At 40.3% G+C, this 19,112-nt stretch overlaps 2 protein-coding genes across 6 annotated transcripts in view; one reads left to right on the top strand and one right to left on the bottom strand.

Annotated features, from left to right (window-relative positions):
• Window positions 1–14,680, top strand: part of OSBPL10 (oxysterol binding protein like 10) — a 116,965-nt gene extending 102,285 nt beyond the window's left edge. For all 5 annotated transcript variants that reach the window (XM_086742747.1, XM_086742744.1, XM_086742745.1 and 2 more), the window contains exons 9-12: window positions 7,683–7,869; window positions 9,332–9,514; window positions 10,653–10,806; window positions 11,506–14,680. In XM_086742747.1, coding sequence (XP_086598873.1) covers window positions 7,683–7,869; window positions 9,332–9,514; window positions 10,653–10,806; window positions 11,506–11,550 — 569 coding nt within the window. In that variant the 3' untranslated portion in view covers window positions 11,551–14,680. The remainder of the gene's footprint in view (window positions 1–7,682; window positions 7,870–9,331; window positions 9,515–10,652; window positions 10,807–11,505) is intronic.
• Window positions 14,681–16,790: 2,110 nt separating this feature from the next.
• The window catches only part of STT3B (STT3 oligosaccharyltransferase complex catalytic subunit B), a 53,327-nt gene continuing 51,005 nt past the window's right edge, over window positions 16,791–19,112 (bottom strand). Inside the window, exon 16 of the mRNA XM_086742742.1 lies at window positions 16,791–18,485. Coding sequence (XP_086598868.1) covers window positions 18,405–18,485 — 81 coding nt within the window. The 3' untranslated portion in view covers window positions 16,791–18,404. The remainder of the gene's footprint in view (window positions 18,486–19,112) is intronic.

Genomic DNA, 19,112 nt, shown 5'->3' with positions numbered 1-19,112 from the left:
GCGATATCCCAGAAGTGGAGGCAGGCTTTGGGGAACACCTGCGATGGCGAACTCCATTGCAAGGTTTGCTGCTGTCTTTATAACGGGTATTTTGGGAGGAAGTTTGGGTTTACCAATTTATAGTTATCATTCATCTTTTTTGTTCATGTAAGCAGTGCAGAAGCATGCAGCTTCACAGTGGCAGCGTTTCTGGGAAGAGATGGAGAAACTCCAGTGCAGCCCAGGCATTCCTGTTCCATGTTGAGAACTGTCAATAGGCCGCAAGAAGTCGTACCACTGAAGCTTTTCTGTCATCTGAAAACAGCCAGCCCAAACCTGACAGCCTCAGTTCAAAATGGTTGCTTCACAGTGCAGTTTCTTCACTTGAAGCAACACTTTTTTTTTTTTTTCCTCTTTTCTTTCTGAGTTCAGTCCCAGGGAGGTCTTCCTAATTAAGTTAGTGTGTAGATTTGTCAAGCTGTGCAAAAATTAGAATCTGCTGCAGATGTTTCTTTCTTATGTGCTGCGTAAGTATAAATTCTGTGTAAGATTGAGGTCAGCGTGCGTGCTGGGGAACAGATTGCTGAACCAAAAAAAAGTAGCCACTGGACTTACTGTGTGGAAAAACCACGTCTGTATTTACATGTCTGGTAATGCAGAGCCAAATAGTTTTTAAATGTGAAATCCAATTTGGAGAATTTTCTTTGTATTCAAGGACATTTTATGCGTTACAACATTTCAAATGGGGTGAGTTAGTCTGGTAAAGAGTAGATTGTGGAAAGACACGCTCTTGTTAGTCAGAAGGAATATGAAGGTAGTTGAGGTAGGTAGAAACTAAAGTTAGCTCTTAGGAGAAACTTTCTGACAACTAGGTTGGCTGGTAAGGTTGTAGAATCTTATTTGAAACTGTTAAAACTAGATGAAGCAAGTTTCTCAGGAATGATTCAAGTATGACTGATCCTGCTTTTGATAAGAGACAAAGTGACATCTCATGAGTCACAGAAATCCTGGATTTTCTTTGTTTTTTCTGCTGCTGTGCGTTGGATGATCAAACAAATAATGTACTATTGTTGATTTTTGTCTTGTGCCTTCCTCCTCTTTTTTCCCCCTTTTTATTGTTTGTTACTGGAGTTTACGTACATACATGTGGGTGCCTTTGACTTTTTGTTAGATCAGTAAGGATTTTAGATTCTGCATGACACTACTTGAAAGGCAGTTTCCTTGATACCTCTAATATACCTGTGTCCATTCTGAGACTTCATTTAAATAATTCTGGTGTTGGTATAATAGTTTCATTGTACTGTGCCTTCCTTCAGTACTATTTGAGGTACGCAGGAGAAGAATTCCTTCCAGAGCATTAGAGAGCTGCAGTTAATGTTTTGGATAACTCAGTGGTAGGGAGCGACCATCTTGCTAGAGATGTTCAGATATTTATCAGAACAGTTTTGTTTGACCTGCAGCTTTGTTGTGACCGTAGTGTTGAATACAAACACTTGTGGTGTGTTTTGAAACTTTGCTCTCTACTGAATAGTTTTGTGTGTGTCCTTCAAACAATTCGGTGAAGCTTCTTCTGCTGCAGTTGGCTATTTACAGAAATAAAGCAGTACTGAATTTTTGGACCTATTCTGTGTAAGGAATATGCTGGTAATGTTTCTGTGGTGCTTTTGAAGCATATTTTTTTAACTTGTCACAATGTTCTTAGATGTATAGACAGCATGTTACTTTTCATGCTTAGTTGTTAGAAGCAGCAGTGGATATGCTGAAATAGGATGTCGTGGAAGTACAAAGGCTTCGATAGAAATTTAAAGAATTAGGAGATTTGAGGACAGTATGGTCCTGTCATACAAAGGGTATAGTACAGATTATCCTATATGTTTCACCTCAAAGTGACTCAGATGTTTTTTTTTCCTATCTGTGATGTTTGTTTGTTGATTCAAATTAAGTATCAATTGCAGAGATGCAGAACGAGTAGGAAAGCACTACTGGAAATCGGTGTGAGAAGTTGTTTGATATGCTAGCCCTCCATCTGTGGTTGTGAGGGGTCTAAATCTGGCTTGCTAATGAAATGTCTCAACTTTTTCTTCACCATGTAGCAAAAACCCCCATTCTTCTGAGTAATAAACCTTGAGTTTCCTCATGAGAAAGCTACTCTCAATAGAGGAGAGGATACTTTGCATAAAAGAATTCATGTTGCATGCGCAGTCCCTAATTCTGGTTAATGTTAATTATGTACTAATGAGAGAGCGAGGGAGGAGAAGGGGGTGTAATGAATAGAATCACATTAAGATTTAAATTAGCAAGGGATGAGAGAGTCAATGTAAATATTTAATGTTTTTTACGTGGTCCAAAGAATCTTCAAATAGATACTGAGTGTAGGATAAGGATGCTTTAGTGGAAAAGGCCGTGGCGAATGCATCTGAGCGTGGGCTGTGCGTCTCCCTTTCTGCTCTTGGGTTTTGTTCCAAAGCAGCAAAATCCAACAAAAAGTGTCACCTCTGATTCATGGGTTAATTTTGCAGAGACCATAAAGTACATTTAAGTGGATTGCTCTGTATTATCAAGAGGCTAGCTACGTCTTGTGTTTTCACTCCTGCTATTTTAAATGCTTTAAAAACTAGTGAGGTATAGGCTTCCAAAAATTATTTTTTAAATTGGAATCAGCCTTGAAAAGATTTGATAGATAAGGAAAAGGTTCAGTGCTTTTTCCAGGGTAAACATAAATGAAAGCAATAAATGTTTTTTCTCTTGTGTTTGTTTTTTTTTTTCTGTTCAAATATATGTATGTGTAAGTGTTTATAGATGTACAGGTCTATAATTTCTATTCCTGCGGCATTAGCAACTTTTAAATTCACTGGTTCCAAAGATTGACTGTTCCATGCATCTAGAGCTGCCTAAATATTTTCCTAGTACTAATTTTTGTATTAATATTTTTTTACCCCAGTGGTTTCAGAACGGTTTCCATATGGCATGGCACTCATTACTTAATTTAGCAAATGGTTCCAGCCTTTGGAAAAGGAGCAGTGCAACGCAGCTCGCTGGAACGTTTATGGGATGATAGGAGCCTGGCTCTGGCACCTCTCTCATGTTTTCCCGTGCAAATCTGTGTGGCTGGCGGGTGATGCACTGGCCCCGTGTGGGATTAATCCCCTACGTAACTTACTCCTGTTTGTGCGGCGTTAGGAATAATGCAGACAGTATGAAGAGCCTGTTAAATTAGGAAACTGCCCTAGGCCGCTTGTGTCCCACGTACCGTTTGTTGTTCGGATTGATCTCCATACAATCAGTGGGAAGCATTAAATTTCACGTCTCTCTCCTGCAGCTTATTGATCCAGAGCCTCCTGTGGGTATTTCGTCAATGTGTGTTACTGGAAAATCAATTCATAAAGCTGCAGCATCAGTGAGGGACACGGAACAGTGAAACAGGGAAAATGAGGTGCCACAAACATCGCTTCCTGTAATGCAGGCTGGGAAGTCGTGAAAAGGAGCGTGACTGGGAATACGTTGTTGTAGTCAAAAGCAGGAGTAAACCGTGCTGAGGACATTTCAAGGGGGAATTTCAAAATTCTGCACTTGTTTATAAAAAATTTAATTCTCTAAGGGATTTTTTTCCTAATAATAAGCTGGATTACTAAATCCACTGTTCATCCCAGAGTATTTACCTGATGCATTCTTCCATGCATAATAGCTGCCTATAAATACTTAAGATTTTTTATTTTAAAAGAAATCTGCAGTTTCCAAAATAATGATTTGGTGTGAGAGGAGGAAACGTTACTGAAACTAGGAGAATCTTCCACAACTTCTCATGTATGTAGCCCCCAGCATAAGGACATGGACCTGTTGGAGTGAGTCCGGAGGACTCCGAAGATGATCAGAGGGCTGGAGCACCTCTCCTGTGAGGACAGGCTGAGAGAGTTGGGGCTGTTCAGCCCGGAGAAGAGGAGGCTCCGGGGAGACCTGATAGCGGTCTTCCAATACCTCAAGGGGGCCTACAAGAGAGATGGGGAAAGGCTGTTTAGTAGGGCCTGTTGCAATAGGACGAGGAGTAATGGTTTTAAAATGAGGGGGGTAGATTTAGATTGGATATTAGGAAAAAATTTTTTACAGTGAGGATGGTGGAACACTGGCGTAGGTTGCCCAGAGAGGTGGTGGATGCCCCATCTCTGGAAATGTTCAAGGCCAGGCTGGATGAGGCTCTGAGCAACCTGATCTGGTTGGAGATGTCCCTGCTCCTTGCAGGGGGGTTGGACTAGATGACCTTTAAAAGGTCCCTTCCAACTCAAACTATTCTATGATTCTGTGATTGTGTATTTACTTATAGCTGGTTTTAAACTAAAAAAGAATAGTCCTGTGCAGCTGGGGAGCAAGGGAAGAAAAATAGCCTGTGTTTTCCAGGAGATATTTTTAAAGATCAGTCAAAATGTAATGATACTTGTAAGCAGATGTTAAGAGTATACAGTGCTTTATAAAATAACTGTTAGATTTTCGGTTTTCTGCCTTTAATTTCTTGAGATTTAAACTTAGCAGGGTAGGGCATGAATTCAGATCGTAGTAGCAGTTACACATACTGACTTTCAGTGTCATTTTTGGCTTCCTCTTCCCAAAGAGTCTCAGACATGGTGGTGCACCTACAGTGTTCGTTGTCCTTCAGTTAAATGAGGTTTTGCATGTGGGCTCTGCAAATGACAGAGCACAAAACTACCAGTCACATTAACACTAAAAATAGTATCGAGTTGTGGATATTTTAAATCTTTCCTTTATTCTTTTTTAGATTATAATTATTGAGCTGGAGTCACATTTCAAGTGAGATAGCACTTAATTAAAAATGTATTTATTCAGGTGTTTAAGGAATTTAAAAAATATGTTACCAAGTGCTAAAAATACTCCCAAGGGAGCTGGGTTCAGTTTTTAATATCTAACCTGCTGTGGTGGTTAAATATTTACATTGAAGGTCACTGCTGTTATTTGCTGTTCACTTTTCAGTGTGCTTGGCAGCGTTCGTTAGAGCTCCACGTCCCTCCCACTCGAGTATGGAGGAGAAAAGCTCTTGATCCCATCAGAGAGACAAAAGCAAGCCTATGCTAATGCAGAAGGAAATAGTGTTTGTCATGGGAGTTTCCTCTCACCTGGGGACATGCAGTGGTGGTCAGAGGAGGATGGCTGGGCCTGGGGAAGTAGGAGGCTCTGGAGGAGCTCATGTGAAGCTGTGGCTCATAAATACAGTGAGGTTCTCCCTCAGGAGTGAGCACCACACTTACCTACTGTACTGATATTACACCTTTTGCCTTAAAAAAAAAAAAAAAAAAAAAAAAAACCAAAAAAACCACACACACAAAAAACACCTGACAACAACAAAGCCCCCAGAACTGTCATGTTGGAAGCAGATGCTTCCAGGTGGACCGTGCATTTTGTCTGTGCTTAGACCATTAAGACTGGGAAATCATGACCTCACGGGCAGCACCACAAGCTATTTCCCACAGCTGGTTGCTGCTACATGGCTGTTGCCTCTGACTGCAATGAAGAGGGTGGAGAATAAACGGGAAGAGGAGGAGAAAGGAAAGCTGATGGACTTGGGTCTAAAACCTGTTGTAGTTCTCTGTGTGGAAAACGCCCAAGTGCAGACTGTTAGGTTTCTTGCTGTATTTGGTCAGTACCCATTAGCTTGCTTTGATCCTTTTTCGAATATCATCATCTAGTTAAAAGGCTTCTTGATTGTCCTTTATTAATTTAATGTTGTTATAGCATCCATGTAACGAGTTTGATAAGCAAAGTCATCAGCTTTTGAGTCAAAGTTCTTCCCGGATGTGTGTCCTGGGTCAGTTGGGCAGTTGAGCCTTCCTGCGGTGGGTTCAGCGTGGTTTTACCTGCAGGTATGGGGCTGGGGAAGCTTGAGGCAAAATATGTGTGTGTGTTCCGGCTGTGCCCTGGCTGTTCCCTGCTGGCAAGGGCTCAGCACATGACACGAAGAACTTGTGACTGGCCGAGGCAACATGATTAAAGGTCCTTTTAAGACATTGCTGTTCTCTGTTTGGGCTTTTGCGCTCTCTGGCTCGTTTGTGTCGAACTTGCCGGAGTGGAAGCACTGGCGATGTTGTTTGCTGGCAGGCTGAGGTGGCAGAAGTCCTAAGACCATCTGCATAAAAACTGTTCCCGTTTGCGAAAGGTGTTTTCCTGTGGAACAGTTTCAGAAGGCAAAAGTGACAAGTTGTGCACCTTCCTGGGCTTTTGTTTAGTTCTGTGAATTGGAGCCAATATTTAAGATGACGATTCTGTCAGAGCTCTGTGCTTTTAAATTCTGATGGTTGTTTAGAGTTGTGTTTTCGTACGGCATTAAGGGCATATTTTTATCTTGGCAGTAGTAGTGCCTTGTTCCTGTTCAGTGCTTTTTCTTCATTACGTGTCAATCACTTTGCAAAATTAGTGTCATTACTCCCTTAAACAAACTAATCAATACCACACCCAATGTGTTCTTCCCCTGGCTGCCCCAGGGTGAAGGCAAATTGGCTCAAGCTCCTCTTGTTTCTAAACAGATACTATGACTCTGTCAAGATCATTTTTAAAGTTTTTTTTTTTGTTTTGTTTTGTTTTGGTTTTTTTTTCCCCCAAATATTTCAGGGTTCTATGTGCTTCCTGTGATGGGTTATTTTCAGTCCCTGTTGTGAAAAATTGTTTTCAAAGCTGTAATTTTTGCCTTTAGGCAGTTATTAAATAGGACACAAAAGCGTGTAAAACTTTAATAAAAAAAATATACCACAGATGTTTGGCATGACTTTAGTCTGTGTGCAAGGTTTAAGGTGCTCTTTATCTCGTCTTATGTCCTGTTCTTTGTCATCCTGAAGACCAAACTACAGCTGTAGTGGGGGTAGAGCAGGGGAAGCTAAGATTTGATCAGACATGCAACTTTCTTTGTCGTTCCAAAAATGACAAAAAAATTACTGCTGCTGCATGTTGTTTTTAGTTACAGCCCCATAATGCTGAGGCTGGAGGAACCTTTTCAGAATGAAATAGAATTGTCAGTAATTTCTCTGCACAGTAAAGACATCGGTCTTGGTGGTAACAGAGTGGTGGCCCTGGTGGCCCCTCGATTATGCAAGACTCCTGCAAAGGCTGTGTGGTAAAGCAGGCTTTTGGAGTTGAAGGAGCAAACTTCTAGGAAAGTTCTAGATGGCTTCCTTAAGCGTGTTTCCTAGTTGCACCCAGGCAGACCTAGAGAGCTTTTCGCTCCCACCAACAAATAGATTGGTAAGAAATTAGCGGAGAGGACCTGGTCGTGTCTGATTGAATGGACAACTGAAGAGTCCTTTGGCCATGCCCGTATTTTTTTCTGGAGAGAAATTGTGATATGCCACTGAGTGAGCCTCTGAATATTCTATGTGGCTTTTTGCAAGCAGATGTTTTTTCCAACTTTACCAGCTTATCGCTTGTCAGTAATGCAAAATAAGTAATCTAGTCAGATTTTCTATCAGGAAAAAAAAGCCATTTGGTGCCATGAAGGACCCTGGGGTACACATTCAAATTGTGTGCTTTTGAAAATGTTTGAAGAAATGTGTTCCAGAGAGCAGACTTCTTTTTCCTTTGCAGACAGTACCCTTCTTCCAGGTGAGCTGCACGTTGTGCTCTCTGTGGAAGTGCATTTTGATGACAGTGGCTGTCAGGTCTTAGCAGTGAACTTTTATCATTTCACTTTCAACCTTCTTCCTACACAGGTGTTCTTTACTTGATGGAACATGAAGAAGAGTATGTTTTCACCCTGCCTAGTGCCTATGCTCGCTCGATTCTTACCATCCCATGGGTGGAGCTTGGAGGGAAAGTCAACATCAGTTGTGCCAGAACGGGCTATTCTGCTACGGTCACGTTCCACACCAAGCCGTTCTACGGAGGGAAGGTGCACAGGTATGGGAGTTACTGGCTTATTCTTGTTTGCCTGCCACTGGATTTCAATGGAAAGACTCATGGGCATCTGTTTGGTTCTTCTGTTGGAGTATTTTGTAGACAGATATCTAAATTTCTGTTCCTGTCAGTGTCTGAGATGACTTAACAGCTTTAGAGCACAGTTTATTGTAGTTACGCATTTTATATCATTTAACTGAATTGGATATATTTCTCTCATTAAACTAAAGTGAATGTATTCTTCCAGGCTTTGTTGCTTGTAAAAATGGCTGTAAGTGCAGGATCAGAAAAATGTACGTAGAGGAGGCAGTATTTCTGTTACACCAGCTGTTGCTTCTGTGTCAGCCTCGTAGATGAGCTGGTGTTCCAGGTGGAGCTCCTGTAAGGAGGAGAGAAGTGAAAGTGTCGCTGCCCACAGCGGTAGCTCCCTGTTGGGGACTGCCATTTCTGCATGGAAATTCCAGATGATGAAAATATTATTTATGTGTTCCCCTTTATTGAGGATGTGAAGAAGCACTGTGCAAGATAGCTTCCTGTCTTACTTCCATGCTCAAGTTGATGGCCCAATGATTAACGTACACAGACCCCTTTCTTCTTCTGCTGTGGACTGTAGTGGTGTCCTTGACAAGGTTGTGTTGCCTGTTGCGATGGCGTGCTTTTGCAGTTACCTTTCTTTTATTTCAGTTGATCTAATATTTCTTCCATACCTGAGTCAGCTGGTTCAATATTATGTTCAGGCAAATATCAACACGGGCTGTTTTGACAGGGGTTTCTCTAAAAGGGGTAGATTAGTCATGGGTGCCATCAGGGTGAGTGAAAACTAGGGAAGGTTGTGCTGTATTTAATAATTTAAAAACTTAATTGAATTTACAGATCACTTGACATGGCTTGCTAAAGCACACGTGTACGTGTTCATAGAGTCACAACCACATGCAAAACTTCTCCCTGCATTTTGGTTTTCCAGTCGTAGGTGTCTATTTTGCTGCCTCTCAGTCCCGTTCTTGGACCACTGAGGTAGCCTTAATCATTGCCTCTCAGCAGTAGGGAAGTGAACTTGTAGAACTAAAGAAGAAAATAAAGGTACTGGAAGTCTTTGACATAGGTATTGGACAGCGTTATGTTCAGGTGTGAAAACAGTGTGGATACTGAAAATGTCACATGAGTGTCAGGGGTTGTTTTTTAGTCTGATGAAGTAAACACTTCTGGGTTAGAGCTGAGTATCAGAGTTTTAAAGTGGGTTACTGCTGTGCTGTGGGAAAACGTCGTCCAAAAGCTGTTGCTGTGTTAGCAGAGATTTCTTGGGTTGAGTCTTTCTTTTCGGAGACGGCATCACTACTTTGCTTGAAACATTACTTTGTAGATGTAGAAAGCAGCTTGTAGTCTTAGCTGTGGTGGTGCTTTCACACACTGATAATAAATGGTACCAGTCATTTCTGTGGTTGTCTCTTCATCCCTCTTGATTCAGGGTTACAGCCGAAGTGAAACACAATCCCACGAACACCATTGTGTGCAAGGCACAGGGAGAATGGAATGGGACCCTGGAGTTTACTTACAGCAACGGAGAAACCAAAGTGATTGACACGAACAAACTGCCTGTTATCAGGAAGAAGATTAGGCCGATAGCAAAACAAGGTCCCCTGGAATCAAGGTGAGAGCAGAGGCGTTACAGTGTTCTGCTTCTGAACCTCAGATGGGAACAGAACGGGGAAGCAAACTGCTGTTATAAATGGTGTGGTTCAAAAAAGCCTCGCTTCCTACAGCACATTAATCTGGGCAGAAATACCTGAAGCTGTGTATTGGTTCTTTGGTACATAAATTACATTATAGTGACGTATACATCTGTTTTGTAGAGGGGACAAATGCTTGTATGCGTTTTAATGAGCATTTGGGAAAGGGTGATGCAGTGTTTTCACCTGCTTGTTTGAGTGATTGTAACATGGTAGTCAAATTAGTTTGTTGCAAGTAATGTCGCGTCTTATAATTTACACTGGAATTTCATGTTTTAACTATTTTATAGTATATGTAAAAATCTGTAGAATGTGATGCAATGTGAGATATAAAAGCACACAGACGATTTTAAGGCTCCCAGCACCCACATCACATGCCTAACTGACTAGGTACATTAGAAAAAAACTTGTTCTGTTATTTGCTGTCAGTAACTGTTGGTGCTTATCTTCAGAAAAATCAATATTTTTATTGAAATTAGGAACATTTTGTTGGAGGATTTAAAAATATGAATTAAGCTTCATTTTATTATCTGAAAATATGTTTTCTTTATTGTACAAAGGTGTGTCTTGAGTCATTGTGCAGGGTCAGGTATCATTTTCCTACTTTCTAGAGATGCTCACAAACTCATTTTTACCCTGTAGTTTAGGGACAGAAAGGTTGGAGTAAGTAAGGAAACCAGTAGCTCTGCAGTTTATTTGTTGTATTTTTTGGATACTAGTGAGCAAATTACAGCTACCCAGTGTTCCTGCAGGATGTGCAGTTTATCAGATTGCAAACAGAAACTCATTTCAACATCCCTGGAAATATGTGAAAGTTGCAGTCAGTTCCTTCTCAGTGTTTTTCTGGGCAAGGTTTCTGCTGGGCTAATGTAATGTGAGAAGCCGTGGCGTCTGAATGCTGTCAGTCATGTGGAAAACAAATTTGGTTATATACTGGTGATTATTGTTAACTAGGAACATAGAGCGTGGTCCTGGATGGGCTCCTTAAAATCAGTGCGTCAACTCGGCTGCGGCAAAAGGGTTCTCGCTCTGTCACTTGGCTCCTTCTCCGTCACACAGGCACCTTTGGCAACACGTCACCAGTTCCCTGAAGGAAGGTAATATTGATGCGGCAACAGAACACAAGCACCGCCTTGAAGAGAGACAGCGAGCGGAGGAGAGGCAACGTGCGGCGCTCGCGACACCGTGGAAACCGAAATATTTTGCCAAAGAGGTACAGTCATTCATAGAGACAACAGCATCTTCCTGGGTTTTCAGAGTGGGCTAGTGGTGTTGTATGACAGCGTGCTTTTTTAAAAAATTATTTTTGCCAGAGTTAGGCTCTTAAAGAGCAGCAATGGTTTGTTCCATGTCCATATTGTAAACTTGTTCACTTTCCTTCAGTTATATTCATTTTAACCTGAATTTTCGGTACTTAATGGTAGGCACCTAAATCTATGGTTTTTACCTGAAAATCCACACCTTAATTTGCAAGTGCTGTGTACTCAACATCACCTGCTAACCTTAATCTCAGCATCCTGAAGTGAACGTGATCTAGGAATATTTGTCCAGTTAAGTAAGCATGGACATCTTAAACACAGTCTTGGGTTTCATCTGCTTGAAATGAAACCGATTTTACTAAGTTAGTCTTTGCTCTTTCTTAGAAAAGAGGAGGGGAAATAAGACTGAGAGTTACTCTGTGACTGTGTTGTTAGTTAGCCAGTTTGTGCTAATTTAACCGGCAGCTCATCTGTTTATCTTTCCATTGCTTCTCTTTGCCCTTGTAATTTTTTCACAGATTACTTGTAAATTCATTAAGTGCAGAATTTTCAGACGACAGGGATAGCTTCTTGGGTTGATTGGTATTATTTGAGCTTTTATGTGGACATACAGAGATCCAGTATACATAAATCTCTCCCTAATTTTCTTGCAGGGCGATGGTTGGCTATACTTGAATCCTCTCTGGAAGACCCACTGACGGGATAGAGCAGTTGCCTCCTAACTTTACCTTAAAGGCATTAAAATGATACAGTGCGTAACTTCAAGATGTCATTGAATAGGTCCTGTTAGCGGAAGATACAAACGAGAAGCTATATACTGTGAACGATGCATCTCAAAATAACCACAAGCTCAAGTTTATTCAGGAGCCATTTTGTGTGTATGGGTACACAAACACGTCCATACGTACACACGTGTAGACACGCGGTGTGTATGTGTTTGTGTGTGTATTATTTACACTACATGTAAACAACTATAAACACTAACAGTGATTTAAAAACCTTTTCCTCTAAGTGTTAGGGCACAGAACTCTGGCTGGATTTGGCTGGGGTTCCCCGAGTTGCGTGCTTGCAGGATCAGGCCCTGTGCTAGTATTTAAGAAAATACTTTTCTATTAGTACTGGTTAAGGTTTTTCTATTTTTCACTTTTGCCAAAAATGTTTTGCACTTAAAACATGACGTGTCACTTAATGGCAGTTGTTCTGTCTAAACAGTCATTGCGTAACTCACTTTGACATAAGAATGCTAACACTGACGCTTGTCGGGATGCTGGTTTCAGAGCATGTTTCCTGTCACTTACGAGTGTGAATTTTCCGCCATCTTATAAGAAGTAGCAATACCTTCTCAAGAACGTTGTTCGCACTCACCCATTGTGTCCTCGCTTTTTTGTTTGTTCATACTTCCAGCTGGCTAATAGATCTCTGGTCACCAGTGAGCCAGCTGCTCTGGTAATTTTGATCTTGCTGTTTAAGATTCTCTGGCTACTCTCACGCCGATGCTTTTAGTTTACGTGTTCTGCTAAATCCCTTCTGGCAGATGTAGCCGTGGTGGTTCCAGCTCGCTCTTGCTTCAGCTTCCCACCCCCACGTGAGAGAGGCACAGCAGCCACTGGGCTCTGCCTGAGGCACCCCCGTTCGCAGCTGTCCCTTTTCAGTTAAACCAGCGCCGATGTATTCATGCTACAATGCCAGGCTGTGCGTGGAGGCGGGTGAGGCTGGGCAGGAGCCCAGTCCTGCTGGGCTGGGTGTGAGCCTTGCCGCCAGCCAAGAGGCAGGGTCTGTGCGCTGCTGGGGGCGAAATCAGACAGAGCTCCTCTGGTCAGAGCCCTTAATTCCATATTAAGGCTCCAAGCACACCTGTATTTTGATTTCTTTTGCTTTTGACCCAGTTGATTGCTTCTGGATGAAATACTTGGCTGAACAGAGATGCTGTAACTCCCCTCTTCAGATGAATGATATTCTGATGTGAAAGTAACAATTTAGTAAATTATTACACCGAGACAATAACTTTATTAATGAAACAAGTGAAATGGAGTATCGTTTGTTTTGTAAAGTTTAAAAAAAAAAAAGAACAATCCTGTAGCTTGTGCTTGCTTTGTAAGGTAACCACTGTGACACTAAGAAGGTGGATTCTAAAAGTGTCTTACAGCTTTCTTGCTTTTTAGTTCGTATTTGTTGAAAGTGAAGATGGTTATGAGAGAAGTGACAACAAAGGGCAAATGTACAACGTGCTGACTTCTGCTCAGTGCTTCTTTTTGCAGCGCCCCGTGAAGAAACACTACATTTCTAACCTACTGTAGCAGGGATGCCTACCTTTCTGTAGTACAGATCAATTTTGTGCCTTTTGTCTGCTTTCTTAATACAACGGCTTGTGCTTTATAGGCGTTACACAAATACACATAGGTCAAAGCGCTGCTTAGATCTGTTCTTGTGCGTCCTGCATTTTCTGCCTTTTTTTTTTTTTTTTGTGTAGATGTTAAACTCTTTTGAGCAACTCAGAAGGCTAAAACAGAGGTGTGTACACAAGGAAACATGCCAGTAGTTGTTCATTTGGACAGAATATTTAAGAGATCTTTACATTTGAACTTCGCATCCCTATTTAAAGAAGGTGTCGCTCCTTTTTCCTCCTAAATGTTTGTTGTCTGCTTGTATGTACTTTCTTTGCACATCAGAAAGATTCATGTTATAAATGATTTAAATCCTATTTTTTAAAAAAATGTGGACTGTATGAGCTTGGTTTTGTAACTGACACTTTCTTTTTTTTAAAAAAAGGAAAAAAATCTTATTTTTAGGAATAGTTGATGTTTTTCTGTAACAAAACCAAAATGATGCTATCATAGTCACTGAACTACTACCAGATATCATCAGGAAAACTTGTACTTTATCACCTGCAAGAATTAACTTTCTAATGGATCCATTCCTGTTCTAGAGGTTAGTCTGATAAGTAACTAGAATTATTCATACAGCTTGTAATACCATCACAGAGAACACTCAGAAACGCAGAATTAAACACGTGGAACCCCCTCCCGCAACGCTGACTTTCACACACCAAAGAACGAGCCGCATATTCACTGCAAACAGCCATTGACAACCTCGCTCTGTCAGGCATGCAGGCCTGCGCTCCTGGAAGAGTAGACCTCTTTCAGCGTGGACGGTATGACTGTCGAGGCTACAGAGATGCTGTAGCCGTTCTTTTAAGGAGAAATTTGAATAATTTTATGCTTGTAATTTATTGGAGATTTTTTCTGTCTGCATGGTTGGTTGTTTCTGCATGCCGAGAACATTCCACTTGTGCTCTGATAAATGTTTTGTTTTGTTTTGATGCTGTGAAGAGTCCCCTGCTGCCATTACTGCTGTCTTTCCCAGAGTAACCTGGGAGAGACAAACATAAAATTATTCTTTTCTGAAAAGATCCCATCAGTGAGAGATTGCAGAACAAGCTTCACAAGTGTCATTTTATTTTTCTGATAAGTTATATGTTCAGAATATTTTGCAGAACTGAAAAGTAAATATTCATAAGCCTTATTCTGTAGGTTGTTCCAGTAGCTGTCTTGGACTTGCAAGTGAATCTTTTCCTTTTCAAGTAGCCAATGTACACTCTGAACTGTAATGTAAAAACCTCTCTGTACTTCAGTTTTTGTTTTGTGCACACCTGTAGAAAGCCTATGCAAACTTTTTTTTTTTTTCCTCTTAAATTAGAAATGTTCAGAAAGAAAATTTATACCTTTCTCATTTAAAAGATTCTCTGGCACTCTCTTCTGATTTGCCTTCCTTTCATAATCTGTGAATTTACAATGACAATACTCATGAATAAAAGATTTGTTTCATTTAGTAGTGGGATGCCCTCTCTTTCCACTGAAGCATTTGTTAACTAGATGTCCAGGAGCAGTGTCCAACACTCAGGGCTCCTGTTTGCGTGGTTCGGAGAGAGGTGACTCATTGGCTGAATCCTGCTTTGTTGTGGTTTTGTTTTGTTTTGTTTTGTTTTTCTACTGTGTTAATACTGCCAGAAACTTGTATAGGTAAGTGTTTGTTTAAATTGGACAGACATCACAGGGGAAACAGGGCTGGGCAGCATCACTGCTTTATGAAAGGCTGGGGAACATACCCTTTATTTTGACAAACAGACAGGAAATAGGTTGAAGTGTTCCCTTGTTTCTGAAAATCAAATTTAATTTAAACAACTTTGTCATTAACAGATTCCTCATTGGATACCTCTTAAAATACAACTCAACTATTGCAGCATGGGACACTTGCATGCAGAGAAAAAACATGCTTATGAAAGACTTCATGGATCCTGGTCCACATTTTTCAAGTGTTAGCTAATACAGTTCTGGTTTGTTTTACACATTCATCCACTGCGTTGGAAGCTATTCTGCGAGAACACTTTGTTTTTATGCAAAACAGAAAAGAACACTGGCTGTAAATAGGACAGGAAACACTACCCAGCCGCCTTCCTTGCCTTTCGTTGCATTGCTTCAAGGCCGCATCGTGGAGCCATTTATACATTTGGTTTGAAAACATTATTGACAGTTTTCATCGTAGCCAAATGTGATTTCCGTTTTTACTCACAGTGGGATTGTTATGTAGAGAGGGCTGAGTCAAAGCATTTAACTTTTTTTTTCAAGAGTAAATCTATAAAGATATTTAACTAATGGCTTTTCACCCCCTGTTATGGAATTACTTCCACAACTCAAAATATTTCTTCTGGAATTACTAATAGTCCTGTCTGCCCTCACTGCTTTCAACAGTAATGAGTAAGTGATGCGGAACCTACATAGTGCTGGCTTCTACACACTAAGTTTTAGTTCCTTAGCAACTGATGACCAAAGTCTAGCTTAAGCATTTTTTTCCTTCAGATTTTACTGTTTTGTGGCTATTATACTTTACATCTCCAACCCTTGACCTAGCAGAACAACAGAAGGATGGCTGTAGCTAAGTAAATAAACTAGAATGGAAGATACGTTTGATAACAACACAGGATGCCAGCATTTTCTTCACTGATACAAGTGTGGTTCCGTTCTCAGAAGGGGTAGAAGTTAATTTAGCTGATTAACTCAATGCAGGTGGAGAACCAGGTAACCTATGTTGGGTGCAGGTTCCTGTGAACCACCAAAGGCAATGCAATGCCATGCCTGCCAGTTTTTCTTTGTAACTTTGTTTTTCCTAAGTGGCTGCCTTAATGTCGCCAACTTTTCATTTAAATGCAGAACACTGGCAGAAGCGCCCGAAGTCGAATTAGATAGAAGAAAGCTCAGGTAAGTGGCTGGTTAACATGCCTGTAGTCAGCTTATTTTCCTTTCACATAGCTTTAAAAGAAGTCGACAGGATTAACTTATTTCTGTAGTGTTAAAGAGAACACTGTCGGCTAAGACAGGAAATGATCTGATTCAACTGTAAAGATACCTGAGGGTGGGAGGGCAACCTTTTATCTCCTTTTTTAGAGCAAGGCTGAGGGACTGCTAAACTTCAGACTGACCTGCAGCATTCTGATTCTGCTGCCCTTCAGATTTCTTATAACTGTTAGATGGCTTATTTCCTACCAATGGTGCAGGGTTAGGATGCAGATTTGCCTGGAAGAAGCAAGATATTACAAATCCTGTATAAAAAAATAACTCCTTCTGCTTGTGGGTAAACAACTGTAAGGGTTTGAGCTGCTCCAGCTGCTAGAAGGATTCACTGTAAAAAGCTTCTGTGTGAAAGATGGCTGCTGTTCTCTGAAAATACCTCAGCCACTCCAATTTCATCACAGCAGAGGCCCTGCATTTGGCTTAATGAATTTAAGCTGGAAGGATGTTAAGTAGCTGCTGTGGCTTCATTACAGCAGCTTCATGAGGTCAGCAGATTTGCATTATGGCGTTGGAACGACATACTTAATTTATCACTAAGATTATAAGCAGCATGTTATCAAATTAATCACAACAAAACTGACACAACACCCTTAACACAAAACTTGAATTGACTTTTATTTTCCCCTACAGTCAACAATTGGTCTGCATCGAGCTTTAAAGCAACAAAATAAAATGAAATCTCCAAATGACAAGGGGCCAGAAATCCAGATTTAATTACCTTTGTGAAAATGTTGCAGCTGTAGTATTGGTCTGTATAAACCACTGGAGTCAAAAATGAGTTCATAAATCAAAAAAATATTCTACATCTTGGGAAAGAAGTCAGCAGTAACATTCTCACAGAACACTGTAAATTTACATTTTCTTAATGAAAGGTACATACTATTCTGCATTTTACATCAAATTAGTGATGCAAGTTTTGTTTCTATAAAAAGTTACAACCTGTGGCAGGAAAACAAACTGCAAAACCCTTTCATTTTAATTAAAGAAAATTTTCAAGTCTGTATAAAGTTTTCCTATAGCTGGAAAGTGAACATGTTCAGTCTCCATGTATATTTTAGTGCATTTAACTTGACAGTTTTCACCACTTTTTTTTTCCTTTAAAAAAAAAAAACAGTATAAAAGAAGACAGACAAAGCAAATAGCACTAGAGCAGGAATTTCTTCAATTGATTTAAGCACTCTAAATAAAAATGCAGAGAAACAGATTTCCAGAAAAACAACTACCCTCACAAGAGAAGGCAGTGAGGGGAGGGAAGAGGTTTGCAAATCCTCTACCTCCGATAGCCACAGAGAAGGGGTTTTGTATACCTGTCAACCTTTTTTTTTTTCCTCCTCATTAAACAGGCTATACTTGTTTTACCAATGTAAACATTTATAACTAAAATAGTTTAATTTCTGTTCTGAAGCACCAGCCGCTACCTGATGCTCCGCCGTACGTTACTATAGCATTCATTACTGTCGTTTCAGATTTTTCAGGAGGATACAAATTTAGCCCTTGTATCTACAGTGTGCAAGATTTGCCTTGTCTACCTTATGAAATGACAGTGTAAGGCAGCAATACTGCAATCCCGTGTTAAACCAAAGCAGCCAGTCTGAGCTAAACTAGCATCCAATTAATCCGTCCTGTTGTCTCCTGTGAAAACTGCAGCCTTGCTTCTTACACTCCAGATCAAAACCCGCCTGCAGCAAGAGTAAAAGGACGTTGAAAGAAACCATTGAAAAATAATCATGGGAGTAACTTATTTTGAAAGTTTAATTTCAGAGAGCTCTGCTTCCTGTTAATTGTTGAAAACAAGTCATTTTTAGATTTTGCCATTCCAGTTTACGTACTGCTGCTATTCAGCTGAACAGTGTTTTCCAAAAAAGATTGACAAGTATGCATGTGCCAAGGACCAAATTACAGGGTTCTTTGGTGCAGTCAGTCCAAATTCTCAACAGATTTGAAGGATAATATGTACCAATAAAAAAAAAAGAATGCTGCTACACTTGGATAGCAGCTCTGTCTTGCTTCACATTACAAATCTAAAACAGCTGTTCTCAATAAGCCAATATTTTTAATCAGACATTGCCTGAAAATTTTGTACAATAATCTGGACCAATGATGGTTCTGTACCCTCATGTTGCTGTGAAACATGACTTGAGCTAAAGGCAAAGACTGGTTATCTCAAGGACAACTGCTTCGTATTAGCAATCAGAACAGTGTATTTAAACTGTCTTCCTGTTGGGTCTCTTGCCTTTCTTTAAAATTAGTTTATTCTTAATGTAGCCACGCTTCCTTTTGGACGTCTAAAAAGAAAAACAGAATAAAATGTATTAGTTAATTATTTAGTCTTGACCGCGGTTTAATGATGTGCATTTCAATGCCTGATCTTTAGACTTATTTTAAAAGAGCTTAAATGGTAAACCCTCACCTAGGTATTATCCAGTAGTTATTTTTAAAGTTGGTATTGTTAATTCATGCCCGACATCTGCTGTTGCACAAGATGTACTTTTGCAAGCCCCATCTACCAGATCTGTAGAATTATTTTCAAAGCTTGTGCTGAGGCAGAATTAGTAATTAACCAACACTATGAAGCTATACTATGCCCAAAGAGTAGAAGTGGTGTAGAATGTTAGTTTGGTTTGGAAATACCTTCTTGCATCTTTTGCACTATTTAATTCTCTTAGAAGTTAGCAAGATGACAGAAGTATTTTGCTCAAAGCAGCATTTACGAAGAGTAAGAGAAAGACTACATACAAGAAAAACGGAATAATCACATTTTAGTCCTCAGTCCTCTCCTATTGGTCTGTAGGCTAGTTAGCACTTTCTGCTCACGTGCCTTTATCAGCATATTTTAAGTTTGTTTTTGGTTTTTTTAAGGTAGTAATGGGGGCAAGCATTAATGTTAGTCTTAGGTAATATTAACTTCAAAG

The sequence above is a fragment of the Chlamydotis macqueenii genome, chromosome 2, assembly GCF_036417535.1.
Source record: "Chlamydotis macqueenii isolate bChlMac1 chromosome 2, bChlMac1.mat, whole genome shotgun sequence".
Classification (NCBI taxonomy): Eukaryota; Metazoa; Chordata; class Aves; order Otidiformes; family Otididae; genus Chlamydotis; species Chlamydotis macqueenii.
The sequence above is the reverse complement of the archived record's forward strand: the minus strand, read 5'-3'. Positions and strand labels throughout refer to the sequence as shown.